The sequence below is a fragment of the Neomonachus schauinslandi genome, chromosome 2, assembly GCF_002201575.2.
Source record: "Neomonachus schauinslandi chromosome 2, ASM220157v2, whole genome shotgun sequence".
In the NCBI taxonomy this organism is placed as follows: domain Eukaryota; kingdom Metazoa; phylum Chordata; class Mammalia; order Carnivora; family Phocidae; genus Neomonachus; species Neomonachus schauinslandi.
In genome coordinates this window covers 201740016-201760241 of record NC_058404.1, presented here as the reverse complement: position 1 = coordinate 201760241, position 20226 = coordinate 201740016, and the positions used below count along the sequence as shown (strand labels likewise).

The window sequence follows — 20226 nt, the reverse complement described above, 5'->3', positions numbered from 1 at the left end:
CTGCCTTCAGCTCAGGTCATGATCCTGGAGTTCCGGGATCAAGTCCCGCATCGGGCTCCCTGCTCAGTGGGGAGTCTGCTTCTCCCTCTGACCCTCCTCCCTCTTATGCTCTCTGTCTCTCATTCTCTCTCTCACAAATAAATAAATAAAATCTTTAAAAAAAAAAAAAATAAAGGAGGATCACTTTGAAAATAAGAGAGAGAGCTTCTGATAAATGGCTCATCCTTGCCTCAGAATTTGGTATATTTAGAAACACCAGTCTCTTGATTAGCTGGTTCCCTTTCCAGCACGGCCCATCAGGAGAGTGCCTCTCAGGAGTGGACTTGGACTCTGGTGCACTGAGTGTTCCAGCCCCAGAGGGCTTCTGTGCTGGTTCTCCCTGTCCACTGTGGTCAGGCTCTTCCCTCCCTGTGGCCTGAATTCCCTGTGTGGCGTGGCCTCTCTCTCTTCCCCCATTTCTGCTCATTCAGGGCTGGAACAGTAGATGGTTCACTGTGTAGTCTCTGAGGGGTCAAAAGAAGCAGCTGGATCTTCTGGTTCCTGCAGGACCAGGGCCTCTGAGGGGAAGACAGAAGGAGGCTGTCTGCGGTTTCTGAGACGTATTTGTGACGTATTTCTGTGGTATATGGTATTTAATTTTAGTAATATGTGAAATCTAATGCATGGAAAAGTGAAATCATTAATAGAATTGTGAGCCAGATAAGGTAAAAAGTAATAGGTTTAAAGTTTTTGTGATTATTTAAATGTCAGATTTTTAAAGTTTGATTTAGAGAAACATTTTTTTTTTTTTTAATTCCCTGTATATTACTTCATATAGGTTCTGTGATGTTGCTGTCATTTGCTCTAAGATTCTGTTAATGTCATCGGGGTGAAAATTTTTTTTTTTTTTAAAGATTTTTTATTTATTCATTTGACAGAGAGAGACACAGCTAGAGAGGGAACACAAGCAGGGGGAGTGGGAGAGGGAGAAGCAGGCTTCCCACTGAGCAGGGAGCCCGATGTGGGGCTCGATCCTAGGACCCTGGGATCATGACCTGAGCCGAAGGCAGACGCTTTACGACTGAGCCACCCAAGTGCCCCCAGGGTGAAAATTTTAAATTGCTGTAGGATGGAGGAGATTGTATGCGTGATGAAATATTTTGACATAATTAAAGGACTTTACTGAGTAAATCATCACCTGTGTTCCCACCACCCAAATATAAGTGGAAGATTTTAGAATTAAGGTCTTTTTGAACCACACATCATTTTTGCTATTGTACCTGAGCCAATCTAAAAAAACTGGCCCGGGTAAAATGAGAGGCTTTCCCATGATGTGCCCGTATCAATGCTGTCCAGTCTGAATGTCCCCATTGTTCCCCATCACACTGCAGGACCGTCCTGTCCCCAGGACCAAACTGCCATTGATCGGGCCTTCTCAGCCCAGTGGTGTGCTGAGACCCTTCATTTCCTTCACTGATCTGGCGCTGTGGGCGCAGGGCCGCGGTCTCATTTTCCAGAGGGGTGTGAGGTGCTGGTCTTGTCTCAGACCTCCTCATGCTCTTTGATTTTGCCCTGCTTCCTTCTGGAAAAACCCAAGGGGCTCTTACCGTGTGTTTATGTTTTTAAAGATCTTTTAGAAAATGTGGCTTACATCATGTGATCATTTACTCAAGAAATTTTATAGTTATGATAGAAATTTACATAGTACCTGAGCTTTAGCATATAGACTTAAAATGTGTGAATAATCTTATGTTCTTCCTGCTTGCGCCTAAATTCAGACTTGTAGCTTCCTTTACAAGTAAGGACTCAGATCTAGCAGCTAAGAGTTCTGGATAAAATTAAGGGTAATCCAGAAATAAATCTGGAAAGCTTGAATGGAATCCATCTCTAACAAGCAAGTATTTTTTAGTATCTGAGGATGATATAAATATAAAATGCAAAACAAACTGAAATATATCCACAGCTACCCCCCCAACACACCCCAAATAAACTTAAACTTCAGACATTTGGCTTTGCCAAATAAGCCAGGTTAATTTGGAGTACACTGTTTTCTCCCTGGTCAGGCTGTTCCCTCCTGACCCCCTGCCATGGCGTCCTCCCCAGCTCTCCCAGGCTGTGGAGCAATTCTGCAACCCTAGGTGTCTCAAAGGGGTCTCCTACCCCACATCTGTAACTCTGGCTATCTGCTTTGCAGCCCCTTCCTCTGCTCATGGGGCCCAACCGGCCCCTCCTTCTGTTTTCTACCAGCGAATGATCTTGATTTCCCCAGTGCTGCCTACACAATACAGATCTTGTTGCCCACAGTACGAGCCCGAGTCTGGGACTGTTCTGCTCACAGGTTCTCATCTCCATGAGGGGCACTGCCTTCCACTTGTTTACCCCATCAGCTTCCTCATTGTCCCCTCAGTAGAGGATGGGTTCCTTGAGAATAGGGCTCCTGTGGTTCCTGTCGTAATTTCTTCACTGTTAAGCGGGAGACTTGACAGAATTTGAATGAGTTGCCTTCTGAAATTCTTTTGTCACCAGAGAATTGGCCTCTTCGTTCCCACTGTGCCGCCTTTGTTCCGGTCCAGCTGCTCTTCCTGCTGGCTGGTCCCCTGGCCCCAACCTCTACTGCCCCACTTCCTCTCACTGCCCCGGGTTCTAGGTGGCCCTCAGGAGTGAGCACTTCCCAAAAGGTCTCTGCTTTCCTTAAGATGCTAAACCTACTATTGTGAAGAGTCAGTGAAATAATACACAGAAAGGACTCAAAATAGTACCTGACACACTGTGACAGGTGAAGAAGCGTCATCACTAGTTACTATGCTCTGTTCCTTCTAAGGTAGAGAGAGTTCCTTGGTATGATATCAAGGCTTGTGGAAAATATGATCCCAGTCTTTTTTTTTTCCCTGCAGTTTTGTAAAGCTTCGTTTGCCTCTACATTTTGCTTCCCTGAGTCCCCTTTTTCAGCCACTCTGAACTATTTGTTGGGTCAGTCACTTACCTTCTATGTCTCTTGGTCCACAGACTATTTTAAGAGTTAAAATATGGTACAGTAGTACATATTATAATTATATTCCATGTGATCTGGAAGCGAGCAAGTGTGGTTGGAGCCAATAAAGGGAAACTATTCTGCACTGATCACACTTTGCCAAGGATAGTATTCCCAATATCTTGATAGGGTTATTTATTTTTCTATATTTCTTTGCTTCTTCTAGATTATACCCACTATTTGTCCATTTTGGTTTCTATTTTCTTTCTTTCTTTTTTTTTTTTAATTTGACAGAGAGAGACACAGCGAGAGAGGGAACACAAGCAGGGGGAGTGGGAGAGGGAGAAGCAGGCTTCCCACTGAGCAGGGAGCCAGATGCGGGGCTCAATCCCAGGACCCTGGGATCATAACCTGAGCCGAAGGCAGACGCCCAGCGACTGAGCCTCCCAGGCACCCCCTCTATATTCTTTTTTAAAATTCTCTTATTTTATTATTATAACTCCTCAAGTAATTTTTCTGCTTCTTTTTTTTTTTTTTTTTTTTTTTTATATAGGGTGAATGGAAGGTAAAGTTTCTGAGTTTTTAAATTTTGGAAAATGTCCCTTTTTTGACTTCTTGTTTGATAGTTACAGAATTGAATATTTCCGCCTCCCTTGACCCCTGAACTTTGAAAACACTGGTGTACTAGTTTCTGGCTTTGTTAATACAGCATCTCTGATGCTTTATGTGTTGTAGTGAATGTTTTGCTCTTTCTCAGAGGTTTCCTCCTTTCTCCTTACTGTTGGGAATGTCACCGGGATGCCTCTGGATGTGGGTCAGCCGTCATTGGTTATGTTTAGCACTTAGTGGGGCCTCTAAATCTTAGGCCCTTAGCCAGTCATTCTGATCAGGACTTGGACACCCCCCCCACCCCCCCACCCCCGCTGGACTCTAGGCATGTGGGCGGGGCTCCCTTAGGAAGTCCAGCTCTTCTGTAGGCTTTAAGCTGAGGGTTCTTTAACAGTCCAACCCAGCGGCTTTTTCTCTTCCGGGTAATCCTCAAATTTCGGACTCCTGTGGGTGCCCTGTATTCGTTTTCCATGTTGGGTTTCATTCTTTTTGTTGTGGCTTTGGTTTTTGTTTGAATTTTTGGTCATTTCCGTAGGAATCTCAGAGAAAAAAGTAGGCAGACCTGTATGCTCCCTTTGCAATCCTTAGCTGGAAACTAGGAACATTCCTGAACCCTTGAATTTGGGAGGAAAGTGTTAAAAACTCTCAGTATTGTAAAAATGTCACTTTTTGACTGCCTGTGCCTTTTGTTTTTTAAATATAGTATCCCAAAAATAAAATGTGGTAATAAAATTGGACAAAGTAGGTGGTAGAAATTTTGCAAAACTATGTTGAAACAAGCGATTGTGTCCTGGCAACCAAAATATTTCTCTCCTTGCCTGTACTTTTCCATTTGCAAACTCAGCCACCTAAAGTAGGGCTGTTTAGATTCTTAGAACTACTTGGCATGACTAAACCCTTTAATTGACGAATTTGTTATGGCTTCTTACTTTTCATGAATTTTATTTAATTCTTCAGCTTTAGAGCCACTTTAGGAGTACTTTGATATAATGTTCATTTCAGGTTCAGAGCCACTGCTGAAAGAGCAACTGATTTTCTTGCTGATGTTTAAGTTAACCTATTTTGAACATGACATTTTTGTTTTATATCCCTCTTGATATTTTGACTAAATATTAGTGCCTTGTTCTCAAAACAATACCAGTGTGTGTGGTAAGGTTAAGGTATATAACATACTACCCCACTGAAGAGAAAAAAAAAACCCCAAGAGCAGTTTAAAAATAATTAAGCATATGTAATGTTTGTAACTTGTAAAAGTGTAGAAAGATAGCAAAATGGAAAAGAGTTTTAAAAAAGGTGCTTTAGTACATGCCTGTGGTGTATTTCACGTACGTGCAGTTTGTGCCAAACACATGGGGGTTAGGCCTGTGGAAGGATGGAGCCAGATCTCTTTTTTGCCCCTCTCTTCCTTTGCTGTGATCTTGACTGCTCAGTTCCCCAGGAATACCTCTCCCCTGCATAATTCCTTTTGGAGGAGGGGGGCAGGGACATTTCCAGGTATGCTTCACACACCTTTATTTATCAATTCTTCCAGCTCCTTTGGCTCTATCAAGATATTATAAATATTCATGATGACCCAGTCTACATTAGTAAACAATCAAGTAGTTTAAAAAAAACCCCATAAATACTATTTTTGACTTTTACTTTATCAGGTGAAAACAGAAGTTCAGAAAGCACTTTCTGAATTGTAACAATCATATTGGTTTATTTCTTATCCCCTTTCTTCACCCAGAAAAGGATTATAGCAGTCTTTGTGACAAGCAACCAATAGGAAGACTTCTCTTCAGGGAATTCTGTGATACACAACATGATCTAAAAGGATGCATTGAATTCCTGGATGCAGTGGTAAGCAATTTATCTCAGTGTTGAACTACCTAGTCTTGTGCTTTTGAAAATTAACAGACTAGATCTAAAAACTTAGGTCTCTCTAAGTTAAGTAGACCTTGGCAATAATGGTAAGAGCGGATAAACTAGTTTCTTGGTGTCATGCTACCTTGGTATGGAAATCCCTATATAATATTTCCCCTTATCTGCGGTCTTGCTTTCCGTGGTTTCAGTTACCTGCGGTCAGCTGGAGTCTGGAAGCAGATGATCCTCCTTCCAACAAATGGTCAGTGCGGGCACACTCAGAGGTACCGTGGGTCCGGGTCTAGACCTGGCAATGAAGCGAACGTTGCAATGAATCAAGTCAAATGAGTTTTTTTATGTCCCATTGCATATAAAACTTATGTCTACACTATACTGTAATCTATTAACTGTACAGTAACAGTAATCTAAAAAAAAAAAACAACAATGTTCCCTCCTTAATTAAAAAATACTCTGTCGCTGGAAAATGCTAATCATACTCTGACTTTTCAGTGAGGCATCATCTTTTTTGCTGGTGGGGGTCCTGCCTGGATGTTGGTGGCTGCTGGCTGGTCAGGGTAGGGTTTGTGGCAGTTTCTTAAAATAAGACAAGATAGGAGTTTGCAACATTGATTGACTCTTCCTTTCACTTGAACACTTAGATGTCATTATAGGTTTTTTTTAAAAAAGATTTTATTTATGAGAGAGGGAGAGAGTGAGCGGGCGTGAGCATGATGGGGGGGGAGGGGCAGAGGAAGAAGCAGACTCCGAGCTGAGCAGGGAGCCTGACGTGGGGCTCGATCCCAGGACCCTGGGATCACGACCTGAGCCGAAGGCAGACGCTTAACTGACTGAGCCACCCAGGTGCCCCTAGAGGCCATCATAGGGTTATTACTTGGCCTAATTTCAATATTGTGTCTTGATGAATTGGGAGGCCCGAGGAGAGGGAAAGAAGGGAAAGGCTGGTCAGTGGAGCAGTCAGAACACACAGAATATTTATTATTTAAGTTCACTGCCATATATAGTGTGGTTCAGGTAGCCCCAAAACAGTTACAAGTAACATCAAAAATCACTGATCACATATCACCAAAACGAACATAATAGTAATGAAAAGGTCTGAAATATTGGGAGAATTTCCAAATTATGACACAGAGACATGACATAAGCAAATGCTGTTGGAAAAAGGGCGCCAATAGACTTGTTGGCCACAGTGTTGTTACAGACCTTCAATTTGTAAAGAAATGCATTGTCTGTGAAGTGCAAAAAAGCAGAGCGCAATAAAACGGGGTATGCCTGTATTCTTTCAGAAAAACATTTGAGGCTCTTGCCTATCCTCCGTGGAGCTCCCCAGCCCTTTCCTTCCTGGTGTCTTTACTAGAATAAGACAAGGCTTTGAAAGGAGGTAATTTTTTTTAAGCTGGAACTCTGGTGTAGTGGGGCAGGCCTTGTCAGTTCCAGGAGTAGAATATAGATGTGGCTTAGTGTATTGGGTTACATTTGCCAAGCTGCTCTATTTTAAAAGTTTAGGGACCTACAGTTCTTTATTTCAAAATGGCTAAACTGCATTGTTAACGTTCGTTCAGGTTTGGATCTTCTCATAGTGACACGAGACCTGTTACTTGTTAGTTGACTGCCAGTTGACTTCAGTGACAGGTTCTGTTCTGTGTTTTGTTTCGTTTTTGACGGCAGCTGTGTGGGTTAGTAAGTAACACCTCATTATGCCATTTGCACAGTCCTCGCTGCTTGGACTGTCCTTGTGGTATATGATTGCAGGTTCTTGGAGCTCTGGGAGTGGAGAGACTGCATCTTACCTATTTCCCTCATGGCACCTGGCATGATTGTTTGCTCTTTTCTGCTTAGTGTTTGTTGACTGAATTAATGGCATCTTTGGCAATTAGTGTTCAGTGAGAGAAACAACCAATAGGAGAGATTTATTAAGAGGTTTGTTGCAAGGAATTGGCTTACACAATCGTGAGGTCTGGTTAGGAGAGTCTTAAATCTATAGGACAGGAGGGAATCCTCCAAACATGGAGTGAAGCTGCTGTCCTCACGCAGAATTCCTTCCGGAAGCCTCAGCTGTGGTTTTAATGCCTTTCCACTGATTGAATCAGACCCACCCAGATTCTCTAAAATAATCTCCTTTACTTAAAGTCAACTGGTAAAGACTTTAATCACACCTACAAATACCAGCACAGCAATGACTAGATGAGTATTTGAACAACTACTGGACATTATTCCTGCCAGGTTGGCACGTGGAAAGAAAGACCATCACAAAATCCCAGTGCTTTCTTTTCCATTGATTGCATGCCATCCAGCATCCAGAACGTAAGCTGGAAGGTTCTCTAAGTCAGCAGGGTCTAGTTACTAGTCCAGGTGAATACAGTGCCTTTGAACGCAGAACCCGAAGCTGGCTCTGACTGGTCGTCAGCCTGTCAACCATAGCTCCTGTGCTGGGCCCACGGAGGAGGCAGAATCAAGTACGAGGTGCGACTCCTGCCAACAAGGACTTTACATGTTCAGTACATGAACTTCCTTCAGTCTTAGTTTCCTCACCCATCTCTCCAAGCCCATCTGGCTGTTAGCTTCGCTGCTCTTCTCAGGCCCCAACCTGCAGGATCCAGTGGCTTCACTGAGGCCTCCTTGTGCCTGAGTCTCCAAGTCTGTTGACATTGTGGAGTACCTCTGCTTGAAATACTCTTAGCCAGGCTTTTATGATCTCTCCTCAGGTTTTCTCTCTTTTCAGTTTCTTCCTTGCTTATCCTTTGTAGAGGTTTAGATAATTGATCAAGTTCTGCCTTGACCCTTCCTCTGGTTTCTGGCCTACGTGGTAGTATCCTCTCTTACCGTCCCCCGCCTGACACCTGCGTAGGGACGTCTCCTGCTTTGGTGTTGCCAACTCTGACTTTTCTGGGAGCTCTGCGCTCAGGTTTGCCACGTGCCTCTTGGACATTTCTAAAATGCTGTTGCCTAGAGCAATGCAAGCTGTTTATTTGATTCTATTTTATTTGGCCACATTGAAGGGCTGAAAGTGTAATATGACAGACAGAGCACTGTGGGACGTGTTGTGCTACTGCATTATTCACCCCTGAAAGAAAACTTTTCCCCCTTCATTGCCATTAGTTTGCCCAAGGAAGTGCTGCAGATGCTTGATCAATATCAAATCAGTTAGAGCTGCTCTGTGGTTCTCAGGGTACCCAGCCAGTTCTGGATGTCAGAGAATTCGAAACACCGTGAAGTCAGTGAAGAAGCTCCACTACTATGTTTCTTTGTTCTCCTCTCTACCGTCAGGCGGAATATGAAGTGGCCGCAGATGAGGACCGGAGAAACTGTGGACTGCAAATCTTAGACATGTTCTTCGGTGCCGAGGTGTGTTTTCTTCCTTAGGTGCAAAGATTTATTAATGCTTACTTAAATAATTAGAGGACATAGCCCTTCTCACTTAGTTGGATAACATAGAGCAAGTATGTTAAAATCTTTAATTTCTTATAAATATTCCTCTTATGCATTTTCTTTTGAGTGGGTGAGGAAATTAACAAAATCTCTTAGAAAATTAATTCAAAGAATTTAAAAGTTTCTATGTTTCCTCAAACAGAATACAGCATTAGAGAATTTTATTTATCTTGGACTGAAAATAACATTTTTTTCCCTAACGGCTTTAATGGGTCTTAGGTTTTATGCTTTTTCATTCAGTAGATTCTTACAGTTTAGTATGTCCCTGAAATTAGAGCTGTAACCTGCTCCTCTTCACACGATTTCCCTTTTGTAGGCTGGTAGAAGTCCTAAACCCTGGGGGGCCCCTGTGTTGTAGGGTTGGAGGAGAACAGTCACAAGGATAGCTAACACTTAGTGAATACCGCTCTAGGCCATGTACCTGTAATACAACAGTCCTATGAGGTGGGTACATTGGTAAGACTGAACATCAGAGCGGTTAAGTGGCTCACCAAAGGTCACACAGCTTGTTAAGTGCGAGAGCTAGGAATCAAACATGGAGAGACTGGGGTTGGAGAATAGTGTAGTGAGAGTGAGCCCAGCTCACTGAAGATGGTAGGGCCATCAAGAAGGGGAAGCTCACTGGTGCAAAAGATAGAGTGCGGGGGCGGGGGGGAAGGCCAGTGGACTGGCAAGTGAGCACGAAGAGGCACACGCAACCAGTGGTGCCAGAGGTGTGCTTCGGACCAGATAGGTTTTGACTCTAAAGCCTGTGCTTGCCTTGGCCTCCAGCATCAGTACCATGGCTCCTAGATCATTCTTTTCCAGCACAGCCGCTACAGCATCCACATGTTTGTAGGCACCCCCAGTAATTGGGAAGATACCTAATTCCATTTTTTTTTAGCTGAAATCACTGAATAGGTTTCTTTTTTTTCTTTTTTCTTTTATATTTTTTAATTTGTTCAAGGAGCCGGTGAAATCCTTCTTCTTTTTTCTTTTTTTAAAAGATTTCATTTATTTATTTATTTGAGAGAAAGAGAGAGAGACAGAGAAACAGCATGAGAGGGGAGAGGGTCAGAGGGAGAAGCAGGCTCCCCGCTGAGCCCGGAGCCCGACGCGGGACTCGATCCCAGGACCCCGGGATCAAGACCTGAGCCGAAGGCAGTCGCTCAACCGACTGAGCCACCCGGGCGCCCATATTTTTTATTTTTTTGACAATAGAAATAAACCTTTCTTACCTTAAAAATAATTTTGACGTTGACATTATTTTATAACTGTATTCACAATACTTAGTCAAAACATGAAACATTGTTTTAATTTTCCCCGTGAGTTTTTTTTTTAAGTTTTAATTTTAATCACCCAGGGCCCATCACAACAAGTGCCCTTCTTAATCCATCACCTCTTTCACCCATCCCCCCACCACCTCCCTCTGGTTAGTCTGTTCTCCACAGTTAAGGGTCTGTTTCTTGCTTTGTCGCTCTCTTTGTTTCCCTTTGCTCATTTGTTTTGTTTCTTAAATTCCACGTATGAGTGAAATCATACGGTCTTTGTCTTTCTCTGACTAACTTGTTTCGTTTAGCATTATACTCTCTAGATCCACCCACATCGTTGCAAATGGCAAGATTTCATTCTTTTTATGGCTGAATAGTATTCCATTGTATATATATATCACCTCTTCTTTATCCATTCATCAGTCGATGGACCCTTAGGCTGCTTCCATAGTTTGGCTGTTGTAATTAATGCTGCAATAAACATGGGGGTGCATGTATCCCTTTGAATTAGTGTTCTCATATTCTTTGGGTGAATACCCAGTAGTGTGATTACTGGAGCGTATGGTATTTCTATTTTTAATTTTTTGAGGAACCTCCATACTGTCTTCCACAGTGGCCACACCAGTTTGCATTCCCACCAACAGTGCATGAGGGTTCCTTTTTCTCCACATCCTCACCAACACTTGTTCTTTCTTGTGTTGTTGATTTTAGCCATCTGACAGGTGTGAGGTGGTATCTCACTGTGGTTTTGATTTGCATTTCCCTGATGATGAGGGATGTTGAGCATCTTTTCATGTGTGTGTTGGCCATCTGTGTGTCTTCTTTGCAGAAATGTCTGTTCATGTCTTCTGCCTATTTCTAATCAGATGATTTGTCTCTTGGGGGTTGAGTTTTAGAAGTTCTTTATATATGTTGGATACTAAGTCTTTATTGGATGTGTCATTTGTAAATATCTTCTCCCATTCAGTAGGTTATCTTTTTGTTTTGTTGATTGTTTCCTTCCCTGTGCAGAAGCTTTTTATTTTGATGTAATCCCAAGACTTAATTTTTGCTTGTTTCCCTTGCCTCAGGAGACATATCTAGAAAAAAGTTGCTATGGCCTGTGTCAGAAAAATTACTGCCTGTGCTGTCTTCTGGGATTTTTATGGTTTCAGGCCTCACATTTAGGTCTTTAATCCATTTTGAGTTTATTTTTGTGTATGGTGTAAGAAAGTGGTCCAGTTTTCCTAACACCATTTGTCGAAGAGACCATCTTTTTCCCATTGCATATTCTTGCCTCCTTTGTCCAAGACTAATTGATTATAATATAATTGTGGGTTTTCTGTTCTGTTCTGTTGATTTGTGTGTCTGTTTTTGTGCCAGTACCATACTGTTTTGATTACTTCAGCTTTGTATTATATCTTGAAATCTGGAATTGTGATACTTCCAGCTTTGTTTTTCTTTTTCAAGATTGCTTTGGCTATTTGGGGTCTTTGTGGTTCCATATCAATTTTAAGATTATTTCTTCTAGTTCTGTGAAAAATGCTGTTGATATTTTGATAGGGAATGCATTAAATCTGTAGATTGCTTGCAGTAGTTTAAACATTTTAACAATATCTGTTCTTCCAATCCATGAGCATGGAATATCTTTCCATCTGTTTACATCGTCTTCAATTTCTTTTGTCAGTGTTTTAAAATTTTCAGAGTACAGGCTTTTCACTTCCTTGGTTGAGCTTATTCCTAAGTATTTTATTATTTTTGGTATAATTATAAATGGGATTGTTTTCTTAATTTTTCTTTCTGCTGTTTCATTATTGGTGTATAGAAATTCAATTGGTTTCTATACATCGATTTTGTATACTGCAACCTTACTGAATTCATTTATCAGTTCTAGTAGTTTTTTGGTGGAGTCCTTAGGGTTTTCTATATATAGCATCATGTCATCTGCAAATAGTGAAAGTTTTACTTCTTCTTTACCAATCTGGGTGCCCTTTATTCCTTTTACTTGTCTGATTGCTGTGGCTAGGACTTCTAGTACTATGTTGAATAAAAGTGGTGAGAGTGGACATCCCTGTTTTGTTCCTAACTGCAGAGGAAGAGCTCTGTTTTTCCCCATTGGGGATGATGTTAGCTGTGAGTTTTTCATATGTGGCCTTTATTATGTTGAGGTGTGTTCTCTTTAAACCTACTTTGTTGAGGGTTTTTTTTTTTTATCATGAATGGATGTTGTACTTTGTCAGATGCTTTTTCTGTGTCTGTTGAAATGATCATATGGTTTTTATCCTTTCTCTTGTTGATGTGATATATCATATTGATTGATTTGTGAATATTGAACTACCTTTGCAACCCAGGAATAAAGCCCACTTGATTGTGAATGATCGTGGATGATTTTTTTTTTTTCAGTGTATTTTGGGGTTTGGTTAGCTAGTATTTTGTTGAAGATTTTTGCATTTGTGTTCATCAGAGATATTGGCTTGTAGTTCTCTTTTTTTGTGGTGTCTTTATCTGGTTTTGGTATCAGGGTAATGCTGGCCTCATAGAATGAATTTGGAAATTTTCCTTCCTTTTCCATTTTTTGGAATTGTTTGAAAGGAATAGATGTTAATTCTTCTTTAAATGTTTGGTAGAATTCACCTGTGAAACCATCTGGTCGTGGACTTTTGTTAGGAGTTTTTTTTTTTTTTAATTATTATTATTATTATGGATTCAATTTCTTTGCTGGTAATTGGTGTGTTCAGATTTTCTGTTTCTTCCTGTTTCAGTTTTGGTAGTTTATATGTTTCTAGGAATTTATCCATTTCTTCTACATTGTCCAATTTGTTGGCATAGTTTTTCATAATATTCTCTTATAATTGTTTGTACTTCTGTGGTGTTTGTTGGTATTTATCCTCTCTCATTTGTGATTTTATTTTTTTGGATCCTTTATACAAATAAGAGGTTAATCTATTTTTTTTTTTTTTTTAAGATTTTATTTATTTATTTGAGACAGAGAGAATGAGATACAGAGAGCATGAGAGGGAGGAGGGTCAGAGGGAGAAGCAGACTCCCTGCCGAGCAGGGAGCCCGATGCGGGACTCGATCCCGGGACTCCAGGATCATGACCTGAGCCGAAGGCAGTCGCTTAACCAACTGAGCCACCCAGGCGCCCTAATCTATTTTTTTTTTAAGATTTTATTTATTTATTTGACAGAGAGAGAGAGAGAGCACAAGTAGGCAGAGTGGCAGGCAGAGGGAGAGGGAGAAGCAGGCTCTCCACTGAGCAGGGAGCCAGACGTGGGGCTCGATCCCAGGACCCAAGGATCATGACCTGAGCCAAAGGCAGCCGCTTAACCAACTGAGCCACCCAGGTGCCCCAAGAGGTTAATCAATTTTATTGATTTTTTTCAAAGAACCAGCTCGTGGTTTCATTGATCTGTTCTATTGGTTTTTTAGTTTCTATATCATTTATTTCTGCTCTAATATTTATTATTTCCTTCTTCCTATTGGTTTTAGGTTTTTTTTGTTGTTGTTGTTCTTTTTCCAGCTCCCTTAGATGTAAGGTTAGGTTATTTATTTGAGATTTTTCTTGCTTTTTGAAGTAGGCCTGTATTGCTATAAATTTCCCTCTTATAGCCACTTTTGCTGCTTCCCAAAGGTTTTGAACTCTGGTGTTTTCATTTGCGTTTGTTTCCATGTGCTTTTTTATTTCATCTTTTATTTCCTGGTTGACCCATTCATTGTTTAGCAGCATGGTATTTAACCTCCTTGTATTTGTGGTCTTTCCAGATTTTTTCTTGTGGTTGACTTCTAGTTTCATAGTGTTGTGTCAGAAAAGATACACAGTATGACTTAGATCTTTTTAAGTTTGTTAAGGCTTGGTTTGTGGCCTAATATGTGATCTTTTCTGGAGAGTGTTCCATGTGCACTTGAAAAGAATGGGTATTCTGCTCTTTGAGGATGGAATGTTCTGAATATATCTGTTAAATTCATCTGGTCCAATGTGTCATTCAAAGCCAATGTTTCCTTGTTGATTTTCTGTTTAGATAATCTGTCCATTGATGTGAGTGGGGAGTTAAATTTCCCTAATATTATTGCATTATTATTGATTAGATCCTTTATGTTTGTTATTAACCGTTTTATGTATTTGGGTGCTTCCAGGTTGGATGCATAAATATTTACAATTGTTATATCTTCTTGTAGGATTGCCCCCTTTATTATTTATTATATAATGTCCTTCTTTGTTCTTATTATAGTCTTTGTTTTAAAGTCTGTTTTGTCTGATGTAAGTATTGCTACTCTGGCTTTCTTTTGACAAACAATTGCCTGATAGATATTTCTCCATCCCCTCACTTTCAATCTGCTGATGTCTTTAGGTCTCCAATGAGTCCCTTGTAGGCAGCATATAGATGGGGCTTCTTTTCTTATCCATTCTGACTCCCTATGTCTTTTGATTGGAGCATTTAGTTCATTTACGTTCAAAGTAGTTATTGATAGGTATGTATTTATTACCATTTTATTACTTGTTTTGTGGCTGTTTCTGAAGATTTTCTCTGATTCTTTCTTGTCTTTCTCTCTTTCATGATTTGCTGGTTTTCCTTAGTGATATATTTGAATTTATGTCTCTTTATTTTTTGCATATTTATTAGTGGTTTTTGATTTGTGGTTACCATTAGGTCGTTACATAACATCTTCTGCATATAGCAGTCTATATTAAGTTGATGGTCGTTTAAGTTCTTTACTCCTTTCCTTCCCACATTTTAGGTATATGGTGTAATATTTTACATCCTCTTATTTTGTGAGTTCCTTGACTATTTTTTACAGAAATATTCATTTTTACTGCTTTTGTATTACCTCTCTTCATACCGTCATTTTTGGTCTTTCCTTTTCACTCAAGGAGTCCCCTGTAATATTTCTTGCAGCTTTGGTTTAGTGATGATGAGCTCCTTTAGTTTTGTTCGCCTGGGAAACTCTTTATCTCTCCTTCTTTTTTATTTTTTAATAAGTATTTTATTTATTTATTTGAGAGAGAGAGAGAGCGCGCACAAGCCGAGGGGGTGGGGGTGGGGAGGGCAGAGGGAGAAGCAGACTCCCCACTGAGCAGGGAGCCTGACACAGGCTCGATCCCAGGACCCTGAAATCATGACCTGAGCCGAAGGCAGACATAGTATAGATGGGAAAAAGCCTCACTTCTGTTAGATCTTTTAATTGACACCTATTAATCATTATTAATTATAACAATATTGTTCATTTTTTTAAAATGTGAGTTTTCTCTATTGTTGTATATGTCTATCACTAGTTCAACTTTGATGAAAGTGTTTCTTTGATTTGTAGAAAACACAGTTTTGCTGTGTTAACTCAGCTATACCACTGTCAGAAATCAGTTTAGAATGCATTCTCATGTCTAATGACAAATTAAATGTATAATTGAACATGATCTGGTTATCTTTTTCAATAAATCTGAACAGTAGTTTTGTTATGTGTTTTCTTTCTCCAAAATTCTCTAGTTGAGGGTTAAGAGAAGGGGAAGTGGGCCCGTAGGGACATATTAGTGAGAATGTAAAGTGGTAGAGCCTTTTGGAGGTCAGCTTTGCAATAAATATCAATGTTTAAGAGACGTGTATCCTTTGAGCTAGTAATCCTACTTCCAGGAATCTGTCTTATAAAAACACAGTTGTACAAAGATGTTCATGGCAGTGGTGTCTGCAGTGGAGAAAATGGGCAGCTAGAATGTGTAAGAAGGACAGATAAGCACATACTCTGGTAAACCATGCAGTCTTCAAGAAAATACGTTAGCTCTCTAGGTAGTGGCACATATTTATAAAACTACATATATATTTTTATCCCATTTGTGTGAGAAAAAATTGTTTATTTCTGAGGCTTTGTGTGCGTGTGTATGTGTTTATATTTTTAATTATGGCAAAAAAGACATAAAATTGATCATCGTAACCCTTTCTAAAAGTGCACAGTTCGGTAGCATTACACATACTGACATTGGCGGGCAGCGTGTACCACCACCCATCTCCTGAACTTTCTTTATCCTGCGAATCTGAAACTCTGTCCCCATTAAACACAGCGCCCACTTTCCCCTCCCCCAGGCCCTAGGCAACCACCATTCCACGTTCCATCTTTAGTATTCTGACCATTTCGGGGACCTCACAGAAGTGGGATCATACAGTATTTGTCCTTTTGTGACGGGCTCATTTCACCGAGCACAATGTCCTCAAGGTTCATCCGTGTTGTAGCAGGTATCAGAACGTCCTTCCTCTTTGAAGCTGAGTAACATTCCCTGGCATGGATGGACCACAGTGTTTATCCATTCGTCTGTCAGTGGACCCTTGGGTTGCTCCAGGCTTTTGGATATTGTGAATAATGCTGCTGTGGATATGGGTGTACAGATACCTCCCCAAAACCTTGCTTTTCGCTCTGATTTGATTTGCTTAGGAAAAGATCTGAAAAGGTGGACAACACAGTGAACTCTGGGAAATGATACCGGGGTGGCGGGTGAAGGTGGCACTTTGACTTATTTCATACACTTGATGTACTTTTTTTTTACAGTAAGCATTAGGTTCTGTTTACAATTGGTAAATTATGAAATCACTAATTGTTATGCATTTGGTTTGTGCTGTATTAAAAAGTCAGCAGTCCCTTTACCAGAAATACCTTCCTGTGTTTTGAGAGAATGTCAGTTGAGACTGAAGCAGAACCCCGGCAAGGACGACTTTGAGGAATGCACCAGGTAAGCGGCCGGCGCCACCCTGCACAGACGTGTGGCGGACGCCAGATGGGAGGCTTACAGGGGCTCTCTCTGCATGACACCAGCTCTCACTGCAGGACTTTCCAAATTAAAGTGGTCATTTTCACTAGAAAGAGATACACGAAGGGTGATAATTATACAGACAGAAGGGACACCCTGAAATGGGTCACATCGTGGAGAGCCAGTGTATGCGCATGGTTTTGCAGGCCCCTGGCCCCTCCGCTCAGCCTTCTGAAATGCGTGTGTCTGGGATGTAAGGATTCCCATAAAATGTTGTTTTTTTAAAGCCCTAGGAACTTGCTGAAAATATCTTTTCTCTAGGTATTTGCAGTACAGACAGGGAAATTCTAAGTGAAAGCACTTTGACTAAATCCGGCTCCTGATGTACACAGGGAGAAAGAATGGTTTCTGGACTGATCTGGCCCAGAACACGGAGTCCTCTGTCCAGTCATGCAGCATTCGGGTGTTGTTTATCCTAAGAGCCCTTCAACAGAGGCTGGTTGAGTGCTGGCTCTATGTCAGGTGCTGCGTCCGTTTCTTGGGGTGGCCATCACAAAGTTCCACAAACTTAGGTGGCATAAAACAGCAGGAATTTATTCTCTGGACGCCTGGGTGGCTCAGTCGGTGAAGCATCTGCCTCCGGCTTGGGTCGTGATCCCAGGGTCCTGGGATCGAGCCCCGTGTTGGGCTCCCTGCTCAATGGGGAGCCTGCTTCTCCCTCTCCCTCTGCCCCTCTCTTCCCTGCCACTTGTTCTCTCTCTCTCTTGCTCTCAAATAAATAAATAAAATCTTTTTTTTTTTTTTAAAGATTTTATTTATTTATTTGACAGAGAGATAGACAGAAGAGCACAAGCAGAGGGCGTGGCAGAGGGAGAGGGAGAAGCAGGCTCTGCACCGAGCAGGGAACCCGACGCAGGACTCGATCATGACCCGAGCCGAAGGCAGACGCCCAACCATCTGAGCCACCCAGGCGCCCTAAATAAAATCTTAAAAAAACAACAAGAGAAGTTTATTCTCACAGTTCTGAAAGCTGGGAGTCTGAAGTCAAGGTCTCTCAAGGACAGGATCCTTCCTCGTCTCTGCTTGTTTCTGGTGGAGGCCAGCGATCCCTGCTGTTTCTAGGCTTGCAGCTGCAGCATTTCAGTCTCTGCTGTCATTGTCCTCGTGTTCTCTCCTCTTCTTATAAGGGCACCAGTTCCATTGAATCAGGGCCCACCCTATTCTGGTATGACCGCATCTTAACTATTTATATCCGCAAAGACCAGGGTTAGAACTCAACATATCTGTATGGGGGAAGCATTTCAAGTCACAGTAATAGTTTGCTTCTTTGGGTTGAGGTTATGTTAGAGAGCAAAACAAAACACTGCTGACTTGAGTTTTCATTCCTACGTGACTTAAAAAAATATGAATTGCAGAGCTTTGGCTTATTAGTTATTTTTTGGGAAAATAGTTATTAAGCACCTATTTGTGCTGTCATTGATCTAGTTTCCAGGAATAAAATGATAAGCAGGAATGAGTTGGTTCTTTACTTCTAGGGAGCTGTATTAGTTTCCTATTGCAGCCATAACAAATTGCCACAAACTTGATGGCCTAAAACCACACGCATCTATTTTTTTTTTTTTCAGTTCTGGAGGTCAGAAGTCTGAAAGCAGTATCGCTGGGCAGAAATCAAGGTGTCCATAGGGCCTTGCTCCATTGAGGATCTAGGGGAGGATCCATTTTCTTGTTTTCTAGGAATGCATTACTTGGTTCATGGCCCCTTACTCCATGTTCAAAACCAGCCGTACAGCATCCTCAAGTTTCTCTCTGCTTCTGTCTTTAGGAAACCTTTTCTTACTCTGTATGTGCACATCTCCCTCAGCCTCCCTCATACAACGACACGTGTGATGGCATTTAAGGCCCACCCAGATAATCCAGGATCATTTTGCCATTTCAGTCCCCTTAACTCAGTCATCTGCAAAGTCCCTGTTGCCATGGAGGGTGACAGTCACAGGTTCCAGGGATTGGGTCATTCATTATTCAGCCTACCACAGGTGCTGAATAAATTGCCAGGGAGCGAGCGTTGAGGGTGCCCCTCCTAGCCTGGGGGCCACAAGAAGAGTCTTCTCAGAGACCCTTCCCTGCAGGCTGAGGAGGAGGCCAGGGAGCACAGAGACCCGCAGGGGGAGGGGCTGGTCGAGGATTGCTGCTGCTTCACCCCAGGAGGGCAGGGAGAGGGTCCTTGCGGCTCCCACTCCCTGGTCCTTGTTCCCAGGTGCCCTTTCTGTCACTTCCCAAGTGTTCACACGGGCGTCCTCACATGAACAACAGTGATAAACGCTTATGAATGCATTACTCCTCCTAGTAACCCATGAAGTGGGCACGACTGTTATCCTTACTGGAGGCCAGAGAGGTTTGGTAACCTGCCCCGGGCCCCTCTGCTTGAGGACAGAGCAGCCAGCTCCCTCACACGGGTGCATTCCCCAAGAAGGGCAGTCATCAACCTGGTTTGCATGCAACTTTTGTGAAGATCCCACTTTTAAAACTGATCACGTTTGGTTCCATTTTCATTTTGCAGAAACTACTAGAAAAAAATCTGAGAATTAATTCCTAAGTAGTCACTTCAGATGTCGTGTTTTTCCTTTCTCAGATCTTTATGTTAACTTGTAGACACACAGAGGAGCGCTAGATCCCATTAGGCCCTAGTGGTGGCATCTCCTAGCGGTGACATCGGTGTGATGGGCACATCCACAGTGTGGGTGTAGACCTGTCTGGCACTGGCACCTCGGCTCAGCCCCTCTCCTGCTTACATTGGTGGGCACTGGCAACTGGAAGAACAAGGTTTTAGGCTAGTCGGTCACTCTGTGCCGCCCAAAGTATCCCTTTGTGATTTAGAATTACCAAAGAACTACATTTTGTTTCTGCGGTAAGTGTGTGGCTCACTGGTGTACAGATCAGCAACTGTGGAGTGGAGGGTATGTCCCCTGTACTCTGAGACAGGGTGCTGGCAGCCGGGCCGGCCCTGTGCTCAGTTGTTTCCGCATGACTGTGCCTCCAGCCGGCGGCTGCCTCTTTCCTACGCAGCGGGCAGTAACGCTGCCCCATCCGCGTTTCCTGAGGATGACGGCGGTAGGGCAGAGCCTCAGTGACGCCACCGTGGGCGGAGGGTCTGGCCCAGCCCCCGTGGAGGACACCCTAGGGACAAAAGCAGGATGGAAGGCTCCACTGCAGCACTCCACAGCCTGGAGACAAAGAAGGGGACAGCCCCAGGCTGGAGACCGTCCCCTGTGCTGACACACTCGCAGACAGCAGAGCAGGACCTCCTCCAGGAGCAGTTTCAGGGGGGCAGGGCAGGCCACGTGTCATTGGCCTTTTCAAGGTCACTCCCAGAAGCACAGTGTCTCTGTCTGGCTGGCTGCTGTAACAGATGCCAC

At 42.4% G+C, this 20226-nt stretch overlaps 1 protein-coding gene across 1 annotated transcript in view; it reads left to right on the top strand.

Annotated features, from left to right (window-relative positions):
• The window catches only part of GRK4 (G protein-coupled receptor kinase 4), a 101307-nt gene that overhangs the window by 30533 nt on the left and 50548 nt on the right, over nt 1-20226 (top strand). The window contains exons 2-4 of the mRNA XM_044913031.1: nt 5289-5401; nt 8690-8767; nt 16695-16795. Coding sequence (XP_044768966.1) covers nt 8750-8767; nt 16695-16795 — 119 coding nt within the window. The 5' untranslated portion in view covers nt 5289-5401; nt 8690-8749. The remainder of the gene's footprint in view (nt 1-5288; nt 5402-8689; nt 8768-16694; nt 16796-20226) is intronic.